The 14,924-nt window shown below is 42.8% G+C and overlaps 1 protein-coding gene across 1 annotated transcript in view; it reads right to left on the bottom strand.

Moving 5' to 3' along the window:
- Positions 1–14,924, bottom strand: part of LOC309549428 (uncharacterized protein) — a 123,891-nt gene that overhangs the window by 61,596 nt on the left and 47,371 nt on the right. Inside the window, exons 7-9 of the mRNA XM_082249718.1 lie at positions 6,752–6,877; positions 6,407–6,452; positions 5,244–5,377 (exon numbers count right to left, since the gene is read on the bottom strand). Coding sequence (XP_082105844.1) covers positions 5,244–5,377; positions 6,407–6,452; positions 6,752–6,877 — 306 coding nt within the window. The remainder of the gene's footprint in view (positions 1–5,243; positions 5,378–6,406; positions 6,453–6,751; positions 6,878–14,924) is intronic.

Here is a 14,924-nt window from a genome sequence, read left to right as displayed (position 1 = left end):
GCAGGCAACCCCTTTCTGGGGCCATCCGTGATCACAAAAAAGTGAATCCATCTTACGGAACGATTCCGTAGTCTACAGGTATACCCTGATTGCCCGAACCACATCCAAGGAATGCAACGCATATTCCTGAGGATGATTGGGCTTAGGACACAAGGAAGGTAGCACAATATCTTCATTCAGATGAAAATCTGAAACCACCTTAGGAAGAAAGGATGGCTTCTGATGAAGAACTACCTTATCCCTATGAACCACTAGAAATGGGGAATGGCATGATAATGCAGCCAGTTCTGACACCCTGCGTGCAGAAGTGATAGCCACCAAGAAGGCCACCTTCTGGGATGATGTAAGCAAGGGAATCTCCCTAAAAAGGTTTCTGAAGAACCGACAAACACCAAATTAAGATCCCAGGGCGGTAAGGGCACGCGCACTGGCGGAGCCAAGTGCCGCACCCCCCGGACACCAAGGAATGAGAAGCCCAAGGCTTCTGAAAGAAGATTGCTAATGCTGAAACCTGACCCTTGATAATGCTCAAGGATAGTTTCTGCTCAACCCCCTTTTGCAGAAAAGCCAAGATTCGGGTCACCGAATAGGTACGTGGGGGAAATTCCAAAGATTCCCACCACGCGATATAAGTCTTCCATGTGCGATAATAGACTTTGCTGGAAGTCGCTTTCCTTGCTTTAATTAGAGTAGGAATAACTGAAGCTGACAACCCTCTGTCCTTCAGTACCTGGGTCTCAATAGCCAGGCCATTAAAACCCGCGACTGTAAAGCACGATGGAAGATCGGTCCTTGAGACCGCAGATCCTCCCTGGAAGTCTCCAAGGAGCGTCCGCGACTAGCCTGTCCAAGTCGGCGTACCCGGCTTGACGAAGCCAGCTCGGAATTTCCAGGATAACTGGAGTTCCCTCCACCTCTATCCTGCGGAGAAATCTCAGCAGCAATTTGAGAGGGGGGGGGGGGGGGGAAGACATATAGTAGCTGATACTGCCTTTACAGGCCGTTCAGCGCGTCTGCTGCGTCCGCTAGAGGATCGCGGGTGCGAGCCCTGTTGAGCCAACCTACCAACAGATCCATATCCGGGGTGCCCCAATGAAGGGACAGCTGGTGAAATACCTCTGGATGAAGAGACTATTCCTCTTGATCCAGAATCTGAGGCTGAAATAATCTGCCTGTCCACCTCCGTGATAAATATCGCGGAGAGAACTGGAACAACTGATCCCCCAATAAGAATGTTGGCCACTTCTATGGCCGCCAGGGCACTCTTGGTGCCCCTTGGTGATCGACCTAAGTCATGACCGTGGCATAGTCCGATTGAATCCGAACCGGGCTGCCCTGGAGCTGCTCGGTCCAGTAAATCAGAGAAAGTCTGATCGCTCTCAGTTCCAACACATTTATCGGTAACCTGGAATTTATCAGAAGAAATGACTTCCCCTGGCTGAGCATCGGAGACCGAAGCCACCAGACCAGAGCCTCCCTGGTCCGCTCACTCAATCGGATCCGATTGTCCAGGGAATCGGGATTCTGATTCCATAAGGGAAGAATCTCCTCTTTGGAGAATTCGGGTATGAGACTGGGCAAACGGTACTGCCTCTAAGGAGGCGACCATCAATCCCAGCCAGTTGACGGACAGCAACATCCGAATCATTGACTGAATCTTCTGGAGTTTCTCCGCATGGAGAAACACTCTTGCCAAGGATGTATCCAAAATTAGGCCCAGATAGTTCAGTCTCCTGGTGGGAACCAGGGATGATCTTTGGGAAAAGCAACGAAAACGCTGATGTCCTGCGAAGATGGGGATATGAGGATAGGCATCCTAAATGTCTATGGATGCCAGGAAATCCCCCTGATGCAGGGAGGCCACCACTGTATGGATGGACTCCATCTCTTCCAAGACCAGAATTGGACGCACCTAGCCCTTTTTCCTGGGCATTGTGAACAAGTTCGACTAGAACTCCTCCAAGGAATGGGAACTACCACTGCTTGTTGTATCAAGCTGTCCCCCGCAAAGCTTTTTAAGCGACCCGGGGATGTTGAATATTGGAAGGGAAGAATCGCACCGGTGGAAGTGATCGAAACTCGATCTTGTATCCCGACCATATGACCTTGCGAACCCCTTTATCCGGGATTCTGGAAAGCCCTGGATCCGGAAACCGGTGAAGACGTCCCCCCACCCCAGAGATGAGTGGGGCCCATTCTGTCAATCCAACGGGATAACAGTGGTTTTATTTAGTCTGGAAATCGGTGAGTCCACTATTGGTGGTACCGTCCATCTTTGAAATGAGGGATTCCTCAAAATGATAGCGCCTAGCAATGCGTTAGGAAATAGCAGGGCTCATTTACGGACGACCCTATTTGGGCAATGGAAACCCTTTACCATTTTTGGTAGGCTTGCTAGTACCAAAAAAGGAATACGAGTCTCAGCTACCTCTGCCGGTGTAACCTCAAGATTAAAGGTTTCCCGGACAGACACAACTAGTGCTTCCACCAACGCTTCTTGTGCTATGGCGGAGGCAGAAGCGTCCTCCTTACTGTCTGAGGAGACCGTACCTGAGACAACAACCCCAGAAAAGGGACTGCAATGACCAGCTCAGAATCCGTATCTGAGATATCAGATGACATAGGGGTAGGCGGGGGTCGCTCTTCTTGACCCCCGTCCCTGACAGGCCACCTCCACCCGGGATACCAAAGACTCCAAAACGCTGATAATGCATCATCACAAGTGGGGTACTGGAGGGTCCTGCGGCCACCCTGAGGGGATCAGGTGGGGATACATGTGTGGCAGGGTTCATGTAACAGACACTTGCCAGCAAAACACAGAAAAATTAATTGCAAGAAAAAAAACATTTTTTTTTTTTTTAACTTCGTCCCCCAGCGCAGTAGCGCCCCTCAGTCTACCTGCTTGGACCCCTCATAAAGAGAGAGAGAGAGACCCCAAGGCTCACCTGATGCACAGAAGTTTCTTATCAACCTGCTTCCAGCACTGTCTGTTACAGACAGGAAGTCTTTGGCTTGCTTTCCCTGGGCCAAGGAGGCGGCTCCGCCCCTTTACACGCCTTCCGGCGCCTCCCAATTACTCCACGAGGTGTTTGGTCACCTCAAACATGGCCGCCCCCATGCTGGAGACACGAGGCTATGCCAATATGGCGGCCTCGTGCGATCTGCAGGAAAATGGCGGCGGCCTGTGTAGGATAGCGGCGGCTTGCAAGCTAGCAGCGGCCTGCGGGATGTGTGCATTCGGCCTGTGCGGCCTGCGGGAGGTGTCCTCGGCCTGCGGGAGGCTGTGTGGCCTGTGGAAGTGACCGGCTTTCTGGAGGGATGGCGATCTGTGGCTGCAGTAACTCAGGCATAGGCATCGGCCTGTGTACACACTAGACAGGTAGGATACCTCTATACCTCAATAGTAATGCCTTTTAGTAGTCTGCCACTGACTTCAGTCACCCTTAAAGTCATATAGTGACTTTAGATAGTCAGCTCCCAAACCAAGCCTCCTGGTTTCTATTCACAAAAATCACACTCAAATTGGGGGATCTGTGACCTGTTATAGGATAGAGGGGAGACCCAGAAAACCGAGTGTCCGACCATCCCAGAGAGGGGCCCGCGTCCACCAACAAACCCGACAGGGGGAGAGGGGGAACATTCTACTCACCATACCGGAACCAGGCGGGCGCCAACTTCTGACAGAACCCCTCTCCACCGGGGTGGGGGGGCTGTCGACCAATACGGACGCCGTGACTCTGTTGGTCATTGGCGTCCAGGCGAGACGGTTAACTCGCAGGGTCAGTCCCCGTCCAGTGGGACTATGTCGCGGCCGACCCAGCGGAGCTATGGCCTGCACGCGCTCATAGGCTGAACTGGGGTGACCACTGGATCTCAACATCCAGCCCGTCGCCCAGTTTCAGCGTACTTGCTTGAAGATCTCACAGGAATACTGGAGAAAAAAAGCTGTCTAAAAAAGTATTTCTAAAAAAAAATCCTGCCAGGACCGAAGATCCTAGCAAGGAATCTAGGTCCTTACTCCTCACTAGACAGAAAAAAAACTGATTTGCTGTAGCAGGAAGTGAGAGGATATACCCTCTGGGACTGCCCCTAGGGTGTGGCCAGAACGTTTTCTTTCCCGTCTAGTCCTACTCCTGTAGAGGGCAGTATAACCCGAGTTGATATTAATCAAGGAGGACTACGTCTGTCAATGAGCGACAGAGAAACAACATCTTTTTAAGTGGGCAGTTCTGACTATAGTGATGCTGCTCTTCCTTACTGCTGTGGGAGTATGTAAGACCAGTGGTAGGGCTGTGTGGGCAACTCCAATGATTGGATTTTTCGCGTACTTCACAGGATGGCATTGTTAATGGTGTGCAACGCATGTACATAAAGGCTGAGGCGCTGCCAACCACGAAAGAGATCCAGCAAGAGCATAATATATGCGACATTCCCAGCAGAAGAAAAAACAAATCTATATACATTTGGTAATCTGACCTCAACTGCTCAAATAAACATTTACAACTTAACTGAATTCAGGTATGCCCTTCTACCAATGGACCCCAAACCTTGGGGTATCATATCCGTCAGCGAAGAATAAAAAGCTGAAGCTACAGTGGATACATGATCACCAAAACTGGTTAACTGCAGGGTGGAAAAGTGTGTTGACTAGTCTGATAAAATGCTATTTGGTAAAACGCACAGACATCAGGGCTAGAATGTAGTAAGCAACATAGATCCATCCTGCTTTGTGTCAAAGTAAACACTAGCGTTGGAGTTGTAATGGGGTTGGAAATGTTTTTTGATGTGAAAAACACCTTAGGCCCCCACATATCGGCTGAGTGTTATGTGAAAGTCACAGTGAAATGAAAAACACAATCCAAGGTACCACAATCAAGGAACAATTAACAATGATACTTAATGACCAGCAAAACGAATCTGGCAACACGACACTACCACTGCATATTTGGGGGTATCATAGGAGACATCACAGAATCAACCAGTTACATATCTGAAGGAACAGATTTTAATTATTCTCTCATCTCTAGTTTTTTGTTTAAACATGTGTAATTTAAAAGAAAAAAGGAAAGTCACAGCCATGTTTTCAGGCATGGACTCTTGTAATTTTTTTTTTTTTTTACGTTCATCAAAACAACTATGTTTATCAATTTGTAGAGAGTACATCTGATATCTTAAAAATAAGTTCACATCACCACAGGCATGGAACAAGACAAAATGCAACAAAGCTTAAGTCACATGGTTACCACGATTCCAGGTGAATGAGACATGGTGCAGAGAAGCGTAATGGAAGCTTGCCGAACATCTCTACTGCTAGAGTTGAGCAAGTAAAGGACAAGAGGCATGATATCCATAGCTAGGAGGTGAGTTTGAACTTCCCCTATAAAAAAAAAAAAAACAAAGACTTTAGTAAAGAGGGTAGTCATGTCAGACATTATCCTTGAAATAAGAATGAATATACAATTCAATGACATATCTGAACGTGCCATTTTTTTAATTCAGTAACATATTACTCATATAAGCCAAAGCTGTGTAATCTATGGCTCTGGGACAAACATACGGCACAACAAAGATATCAGATATCCTTTAAACCTGGTTGGTCACACCTAAAGGAAACCTGAAGTGAAGACAATATGTAGGCTGCCGTTGCTAAATTTGCCTTTTAAAAATGCTAGTTGCCTGGTTGCCATGCCAACTCAATGACATTTGTATTTTGGGAGTTAATGACCTAGTACTGAATTACAAAGACAGACAAGCAACTAGAATTTGCAAAAGGTGGTTAGGGAAGGTATTCTAAAAAAGTATTTTCTACAGGCTTCTTTGAGAAAATGCCAGTTAAAATGGAATCTTATGTAAATGTATTTTCAAAAAATTTACAAATAAAATGCTTTACTAAACAATAAAAAAATGTTTTCTTTTTTTTTTTTTTTTTGACCTTGAACATGTTAAATAAAAATATAGAAAACACTGTACATTTCACTTTAAACTAAGCCACAGCATATGAAATACTGCAACACTCCTTGTAGGCCTCATGCACATGACACTTCCTGTTTGAGCATCTACTCTTTCAGACGTAATTTCAGGTGGTTCTTTTTTATGTATTTGTGTGCATTTATTCTCCTGTTCCACACAATATGCAAATGTGCATCTGCAGAGGCGTAAATTACTCATCAAAAAATGCAGTTTTTTTTTTTTTACTCAAGAGTGCACGGCGGTTGTTTACACGCCTGTGTGCATAAGTGCATTACAATAATTAGGCTGTATTTTAGCTCCGTTAAAAAAAAAATGAAATAAAAAAAAAAAAAAAAAAGCTGTACTGAGCTTTTTTAAGCCGCAGTATGCAAGAGGCCTTCTATAAATAAAAAAAGTTTAATTATTAGTAAAAAAAATCAATAAACAAATGCCTTACCACTTGAAGCTAGGTTATTTAAACAAAGACACGCCTGACTTGAGACCTGGTTAAAACAAACAAAAAAAAAAAAAATTGACAAGTTTATACCACACAGAACTGATTTGTGGTTTATGATTATGGAAATGCAGAGTTCAACCACTCCTCTGTGCAAACAGAAAAGGTAAAGTGTATGTCCTATTCAGTATATCCCTGCAAGACATGCAACATTCCCCCTTTTTTTAGGCTATTTAAAAAATACTTAGAGATGCTGTAGAGAGAAGATAACCCTGGCATCAGCATTGGCAGCTTCCATAGTTCCATCCCCACAAGTTTATTTTAAAGGATGTAAATAATGTGCATCACCTTCTGCACAGACGAAGACATCAGAGAGACCAGCATGCGGAGTAGGAATTTGTCACCAATGGTTAGCATGGCTTTATGATGCTCTGGATTAGCAGCAATATTACCCAATGAGGCACAGCTATAGTACTGCAGAAAGATAAAACAAAATAAAGTATTACTATCCTTTAATAGGTCAAAAGACCATCTGGCAATAAAAACATGTCTCAAACATCCCATCTTTGATATAATTAGTTCTAGTTATACAGTAAGTATCATAAAAAAAAAACACCAATTATCATTCAGAGAACACTATAATAAGCTATTGGACTTTACAGTGTGGCACAATATAAAACATACATTTTTAAACAACAAAACTATTGCACAGAACAAAGTATAACAAGTTTGTGATTTAAAAAAATAATAATTCTGACCTTTAGAATAAACTTAAGAACTACCTGCACTAATTCAGGCAAGCTTTAGTGCCAGCGTCCATTACATTACCAACACGTGTCGAATTCAGGTGGTTCTTTTTCTTGCTACTTTAAGAATCTATTACTATGGCAGTGACAATTTCTTTAAAATTACTGTCATGTCTGCGACAGCTTGCCACACTGTGCTGCATCCCCAGTGTCTTTTACCTGTCAGAAAGCTCAATAAAAACCAAAGGGTCGGGAATACAAGTGAGGTCATTACCCAAATAAAGATATTGCCCATATATGAGAAATTACGAGTGGGAGTGGGGGTTGCCTGATGGGGAACTGAGAAATAAGCTCCCCATCAGATCTGCTCCACTTTTGATTGACAGTGCACAGCAGAGAACGTATTCGAAAGCCACTACTTGACTGAATAGTGGCTATACATTCGCCCACTCCACTGCACTGTCAATCAAACGTGGAGCAGACCGGATAGGGAACTAGTCTCTCAACTCCCTATCAGGCTCCACTAGTTTAAAACTCCCCTGCCATTGGGACGGTCAGCGCAGTGGCCGGGGAGGTAGTGTGTGCAGTGTGAACACTCCTGTCCCAGTGCAAACATGGACAAATTCATGAACCTGTCTCTGACCGGTACATGAACTTGGCAAAAGTTCAGTGCTGCGCCCTGATGAAATTCTAAAGTGTGTCTATTGCACCCCTTACGAATTCCTGTGATCGGTAACAAAAAAAATTAACAACCACCAAATGGAAAACACAGAAGGATACCAAAAGGCAAAGAAAAACCTTAATACAGAGTGCTTTCTACATACAATTCAAAACACTTTAGCAGTTTAAATTCAATGCGGAGCAAAGAAAGCATCAGCCATGCAGCTGTTGCATATATCTCAATGTAGCATTCAAGGAAACCAGCCACGAAAGAAGTATACATGCTTCCAAATGCTGTATATTCCAGTGGTTGCCACTGGAAATGGACCGCTTGCTCAGCAAAGCATAAAATACTTATAATTCAAAAGCTGAGGTGCCAATCGGGGGACTTGAAAGGTGAACACGCAGAGATAAGATTTATTTGAACGAGGCACAAGCCTGTCCTTAGGACATCAGTACTTCCAATGCATTGCTGAACACCTTTTAAATAGTTTAGGTTACTGGCTGTCATGCTGAATCTATGTGTTCAAACCTGCACCTATGTGAATGATTTACTATAACTGGAGTGTGCAAAATCTGGGGAAGCTGGGCATGGTATCCATCAGCTTCTAAGTTTAGCTTGTTCAATTAGAACTTTAGTCAGGAAATTAAGTCCTGCTAGAGCACTTCAGGCTGGCCCCTTTTGCAGGTATAGCTATGCAAAACATTAAAAATAAGTACCTATGTTGTATAAAATATGCTCTGCACATGCTCATATGCGCTCTATTTTTCAAGTACAGTGCCAAATTTGTAGAGGCCAGCAGCCTAAAGATGAAAGCAGAACTAAACCTTGATGTGACAGGTTCAAAAGAAAAAAAAAAAAAAAAAAAAAAAAAAAAAAAAAAAAAAAGCTACATTTCCAGCATGCCAGGAATGCTGGCTGTCACATTGGTTTGTGTTCTCAAACTGTCAAAACCATCAAATGGCTGGTGTCATAACTGATCGCATGTGCAGCATCAAGGCAGTGGAAGACCAAACAGATGGCAGCTTTCATGGCTGAAATGAATAGGAGGGTTTAGTTCTGCTTTAACTGCTGCTCAGGGCTCTGGGCTTCAACAAAATGGCAGCCTCCTGCAAGAAAGAACAGAAACAATGCTGGAGGCAATTTCCAGCACACAATTTTGGTTGCATAGTTATTAATGTGAAACGTCCGTTCCTTGCTAAAGAACATTATTTTTTATCAATTGTTAATGAGTAAAGTTCCGCTTTAAAGTTTTGACAAAATAACTGAAAGTTTATTGGTTTCTATGCAGAAATGCACCAGAGTTTGCACTCTATGTTTTGTGAATTAAACCCCCGTGTGTCTGTCTGTGTCAAATATACTGCAAGCAAAATCATAATTCCAAACCTGTATACTTTTAGATCAGTGACTCATATTAAAGCAATAGGAAAAAAAAAAAAAGATATGATAGCCAGGCAATTACCATTTTTAGAATGATGGCAGTAATCGTAGGGCGCATATTTCTCTGACAGTTGGAAGGTGGATGAACTCTGATCATTTTCTTGTAAAAGTAAGATAAAAACAAGCAATAACTTCCTACAGAGCTGTTAAGATTAAAATCATAGGTAGATAAGAAGGTAGAAAAAGAATGCAGAAAAATCTCAGAAATCCAGTGGTCCAGACTTTTCCTTAAATACACCAGGCTTTAGGGAGCCCTTGGTAAAATTCTGGTCTAGGTGAAGAGTACAGTGGGGAGTAAAGTGGATAATAGAAAGGTAATACAATAAGGTAAAGAGAAATTGAAGTCTTGGTTATGACAGACTACGAGCAGGCAGGCTTTTATTGCAGAAGAGACATGCAATGTCCTTTCAACAATAATTTGCCTGCCCGCAGCGATTTCTGGCATGTAAATAGATCTGTGCATGTGCAGCCCAGCTTACAGCGCCAAGAAGAAGAGGAGGCTGAGAAGGGACAGGAACGATTGAAGGAAAGGCAAGGATCCCTTTATTTTTGCTATAAAGCAGAACTAAACCCTGCTATTCTTTTTCAGCCAAGGAAGCTGCCATCTTGGCCTCCGTTTGAAAGCACAAGCAAATGTGACTATTAGCATTCCCAGAATGCCAGGAAGAGAATTATTTTTTTTAAACTGTTAAAATCGATGGGTTTAGTTCCGCTTTAAGTCTCAGGTAAAGTTCTGGTTTAAGTGAAAAGGTGCAGAAGGAAGGTAGGGAGTATTTAAGGAAAATGGATTGCAATAAATGAAGCCCTGGGTAAAGTTCTGTTCTAATTGAAAAGTGTAGAAGAAAGGTGGGGAGCATTTAATTAAAATTGAATGCAATAAATTAAGCCATGAGTAAGGTGCTGGTCTAGATGAAGAGTTAAGCACCATGGCAAGTAGAGTGTGAGTTTTTAAGGAAAATGGAATGCAACGAATATAAGCTTGTGTAAAGTTTTGAATTTGTCTTTACACTACAGTGCCTTGCGAAAGTATTCGGCCCCCTTGAATTTTGCGACCTTTTGCCACATTTCAGGCTTCAAACATAAAGATATAAAAAAAACTAATTTTTTGTGAAGAATCAACAACAACTGGGACACAATCATGAAGTGGAATGAAATTTATTGGATATTTCAAACTTTAACAAATAAAAAACTGAATTGGGCGTGCAAAATTATTCAGCCCCCTTAAGTTGATACTTTGTAGCGCCACCTTTTGCTGCGATTACAGCTGTAAGTCGCTTGGGGTATATCTCTATCAGTTTTGCACATTGAGAGACTGAAATTTTTGCCCATTCCTCCTTGCAAAACAGCTCGAGCTCAGTGAGGTTGGATGGAGAGCGTTTGTGAACAGCAGTTTTCAGTTCTTTCCACAGATTCTCAATTGGATTCAGGTCTGGACTTTGACTTGGCCATTCTAACACCTGGATATGTTTATTTGTGAACCATTCCATTGTAGATTTTGCTTTAGGTTTTGGATCATTGTCTTGTTGGAAGACAAATCTCTGTCCCAGTCTCAGGTCTTTTGCAGACTCCATCAGGTTTTCTTCCAGAATGGTCCTGTATTTGGCTCCATCCATCTTCCCTGCCCCTGCTGAAGAAAAGCAGTCCCAAACCATGATGCTGACACCCCCATGTTTGACAGTGGGGATGGTGTGTTCAGGGTGATGAGCTGTGTTGCTTTTACGCCAAACATAACGTTTTGCATTGTTGCCAAAAAGTTCGATTTTGGTTTCGTCTGACCAGAGCACCTTCTTCCACATGTTTGGTGTGTCTCCCAGGTGGCTTGTGGCAAACTTTAAACAACACTTTTTATGGATATCTTTAAGAAATGGTTTTCTTCTTGCCACTCTTCCATAAAGGCCAGATTTGTGCAGTATACGACTGATTGCTGTCCTATGGACAGAGTCTCCCACCTCAGCTGTAGATCTCTGCAGTTCATCCAGAGTGATCATGGGCCTCTTGGCTGCATCTCTGATCAGTCTTCTCCTTGTATGAGCTGAAAGTTTAGAGGGACGGCCAGGTCTTTGTAGATTTGCAGTGGTCTGATACTCCTTCCATTTCAATATTAATCGCTTGCACAGTGCTCCTTGGGATGTTTAAAGCATGAGAAAACTTTTTGTATCCAAATCCAGCCTTAAACTTCTCTACAACAGTATCTAGGACTTGCATGGTGTGTTCCTTGTTCTTCATGATGCTCTCTGCGCTTTAAATGGACAGCTGAGACTATCACAGTGCAGGTGCATTTATATAGAGACTTGATTACACACAGGGGGATTCTATTTATCATCATTAGTCATTTAGGTCAACATTGGATCATTCAGAGATCCTCACTGAACTTCTGGAGAGAGTTTGCTGCACTCAAAGTAAAGGGGCTAAATAATTTTGCACGCCCAATTTTTCAGTTTTTTTATTTGTTAAAGTTTGAAATATCCAATAAATTTCGTTCCACTTCATGATTGTGTCCCACTTGTTGATTCTTCAAAAAAAAATTACAGTTTTATATCTTTAGGTTTGAAGCCTGAAATGTGGCAAAAGGTCGCAAAATTCAAGGGGGCCGAATACTTTCGCAAGGCACTGTATAGCTATGCTTTTCATAAACAGGATATTCTGTGTAAAAAAGCACAGTCCGTAAGATCAAATATTTTGACAGTTACAATATTTGTTTTTTTTAGGATTTATGCATATTGGGGGAGATTACGCACTCTGCCACTTTATCACTATCGGCATGGACAGGATGGAAAAAGCAAAGTGAATTTAATAACCTGTTAGAAAAAAATACTATGCAAAAAACTATATAAATTAAAGCGTTATTAAACACAAAAATGTAAAAATGTGCAAGAGGAGAACAGTGAAGCAGAGATTATTATTGAAACAAGGCTACATTCCTGGGAACAATAGGGCCTACCAAGCCATTTTCAAATGTTATGGGAGCCGGAAGGAGAGAGGTGGGTGCCAAGGGTTATGAGGACTGGTGGTTGAAGTACAGGAGGGAATGGGGTGGGCAAACTAGCTACAGGGGATGTCAAAGGGGCTAGGGATGTGAAGTCCAGAGCATCAGGTATGAGGCTAAAACTCGGGGGGGGGGGGCGCTCTGGCTAATATCTTGCACTGGGATTCTGGCATGTCAGGCTACACAAATTACAGTAGATATGTTGGTATACAAAGCTATTAAAACTTTTAATGTTACAAGCCAAATTAAAGTTTGTATATAGCAATTACCAGATTCTCACATTCATTAATTAATAGAAATGCGGAATCTGCCTCATTGCCAAGGGCCATAAAATAATTGCTTTAAACATCTGCAACCATGAAGGTGCAGGATACCAAATGTCTGCCCAATCATTTAAAAAATAAGTACTTGGTACATACTTCCACATTAGCTATGGCAACAGTAATTACTATTTGGGATGCAGCAGGACTTTTAATCACTTGATCTGTGCTTTGGCTCTCATTTCCTCCCTATGCCTAAATACTTTGTCAACTCTTTTTTCTCTAACCAACTATCGTATTATGAAGTACGCTCACAATGCATGACAGATCTGGAATTCTGCTTTTTGATTATAAAAAAAAAAAAGCATTTGGTTGTATAAACCCCTTTAACAAAGTTCTGTTTTTTTTTTTTTTCTTCCTTTAATTGGCTTTTCATTTAGATTACATACTATATATGATGATGAACCCTAAAGATATACCAGTTTACAAGTATATTCAATGACTTGTTCCACTTCTCATTTATAACCCTGGTTCTTGGATTTATTCTGGAATGTGACGCATCACACAGGAACACCAGGGCCTGGGCTATCTGGTCCATAGTTTCCCTGGAGTTGATGGAACTTAAGTCAGCATCTAGTTCCCCTTATATACCCTTACCTATTCTGTGATACCAGAACAGACACAAAAATCGGTTTCAGGATTGAACCCGCCAACACATGAAGGTGGCGGGAAACTGATTCCACCCACCTGTCCACCGGGTTCGAAAACACGGGGGAATCGTCCACAGGCACTATAGTAGATTTGTTCAACCTGGATACAGGGTGATCTACCTTAGGCGGTACCATCCAACGGTTCGAAACCGTCTCTGCAAAGGGATAATGGCGTTTAAAGCGCTTAGGTACTATTCGCACATGCTTGATGCGCCGCGATTGTTCATTAACAATATCATGAAAATTCTCAGGACGAGGGTTTTGCGGGAATCACCTTGTCGGTGTGGGCTCATCTGCCATTTTTAGAGTTTCCCTTACTGAAACAATCAGGGCTTCCACCAAAACGCGTTCCCATGCTGCAGCTGAAAAGGACAGGGCTTCTTCACCATCTGATTGCGAGAACAGCGATCCCTTAAGGCGGGGGGGGACATCCGTGGCAACCATCATCACAAAATTGACCTTGTTCACCAGGCTTTCCAGTGCTGCTGAAATCGTGGCCAGCGACTGCGATCCGGAAGGTCCGGTAGTCACATTAAGGGGGTCTGAGGGTGAAAACACTGCCTGGGACTCCATAATTAGTTCAAATTAAAACAGGTGTACTGTCTCTAAGAGCGCTGAGCGTGGTCCCCACAGTTGATCATCGGAGTTCTGTCATGGAGAGGCCTAGTGCGGGACTATAACCTGCTCACGCTTGTAGGCCAGGCTGGGAGACCTTAAGGATCTAGATTATCCAGTGCGAAACTTCAGCCGGCTATTGCTTGTAGTTCACCAGGAGTAATCCCCTTGAACACTAACTAGCAGAAGTGAGTAAAGAAAATAAAAACAAAATATTCTTAAAATAATAAAAAAAACTGAGACCAAAGTCCCAGCAGGAAACCTAGGTCCTACTCCTTCACTAGGCAGATACAAACTGGTATGCTGGAGCAGGGTGTGTGGGGTTATGCCTACAGGGACAGCCCCTGTGGGCGTGGTAAACTGTTTTTTCCTTCCTAGTACTACTCCAGTAGATGGCAGCATAACCCAATGGTCTAAGAAGCATAAGGGCTGCGTCTGTCAACAGATGATAGAGAAATTATTTTTGGCTTGTTAAATTTAACACTGAAAATGTTTTGTTATATCCGAGAAATGAAAAAGCCTTATTGATTTGTCAGAAATTTAGAGCGGTTTAGTGTCCTCTGCACACTTCCTGTGTTATCACATAGAGCCTTCCTATTTCTTATCTTGGAACACTAATAATTAGCCTTTATGTTGTGGAGATCTAAAAGCAGGGGTGGTTTAATAATTTTGTAAAAAAAAAAAAAAAAAAACAGGGCAGGGCTGAGAAAAAAAAAAGTCAGCAAAATTTGTGTGTGTTAGCCCACAACAGTGCATTTTTAAATGACAAACCAGCAAGTATTTTTCTATTCCTCTTGATTAAATCACGGGAAAATGTGCATTTTTGCCACCTTTTCCTTATGCACCTCTTTTACTGTGAAAATACAACCTGCTACTGTGACATTCCACCATTAATTTTATTACCTTGCTTGCGGTATCTGTCTTTTAGTGTTATGTTTTTATCTCCCTTTTACATCAGCTGAGTATCTGAAGACACTTAGAATACATGTGCATGGATAGGGTCCATGCAGAATGTGTGTGTGTGTGCGCAGTTTCCTAATCAGTGCTAAGACTACTGCAAGGTCCCTTCCTTCCTCACTTTTGTTCCTGAATACACACTTTCC

The sequence above is a fragment of the Pelophylax lessonae genome (genome assembly GCF_965119305.1).
Source record: "Pelophylax lessonae genome assembly, chromosome: 3".
NCBI classification, from domain to species: domain Eukaryota; kingdom Metazoa; phylum Chordata; class Amphibia; order Anura; family Ranidae; genus Pelophylax; species Pelophylax lessonae.
This window is presented reverse-complemented; position numbering and strand designations above follow the sequence as displayed.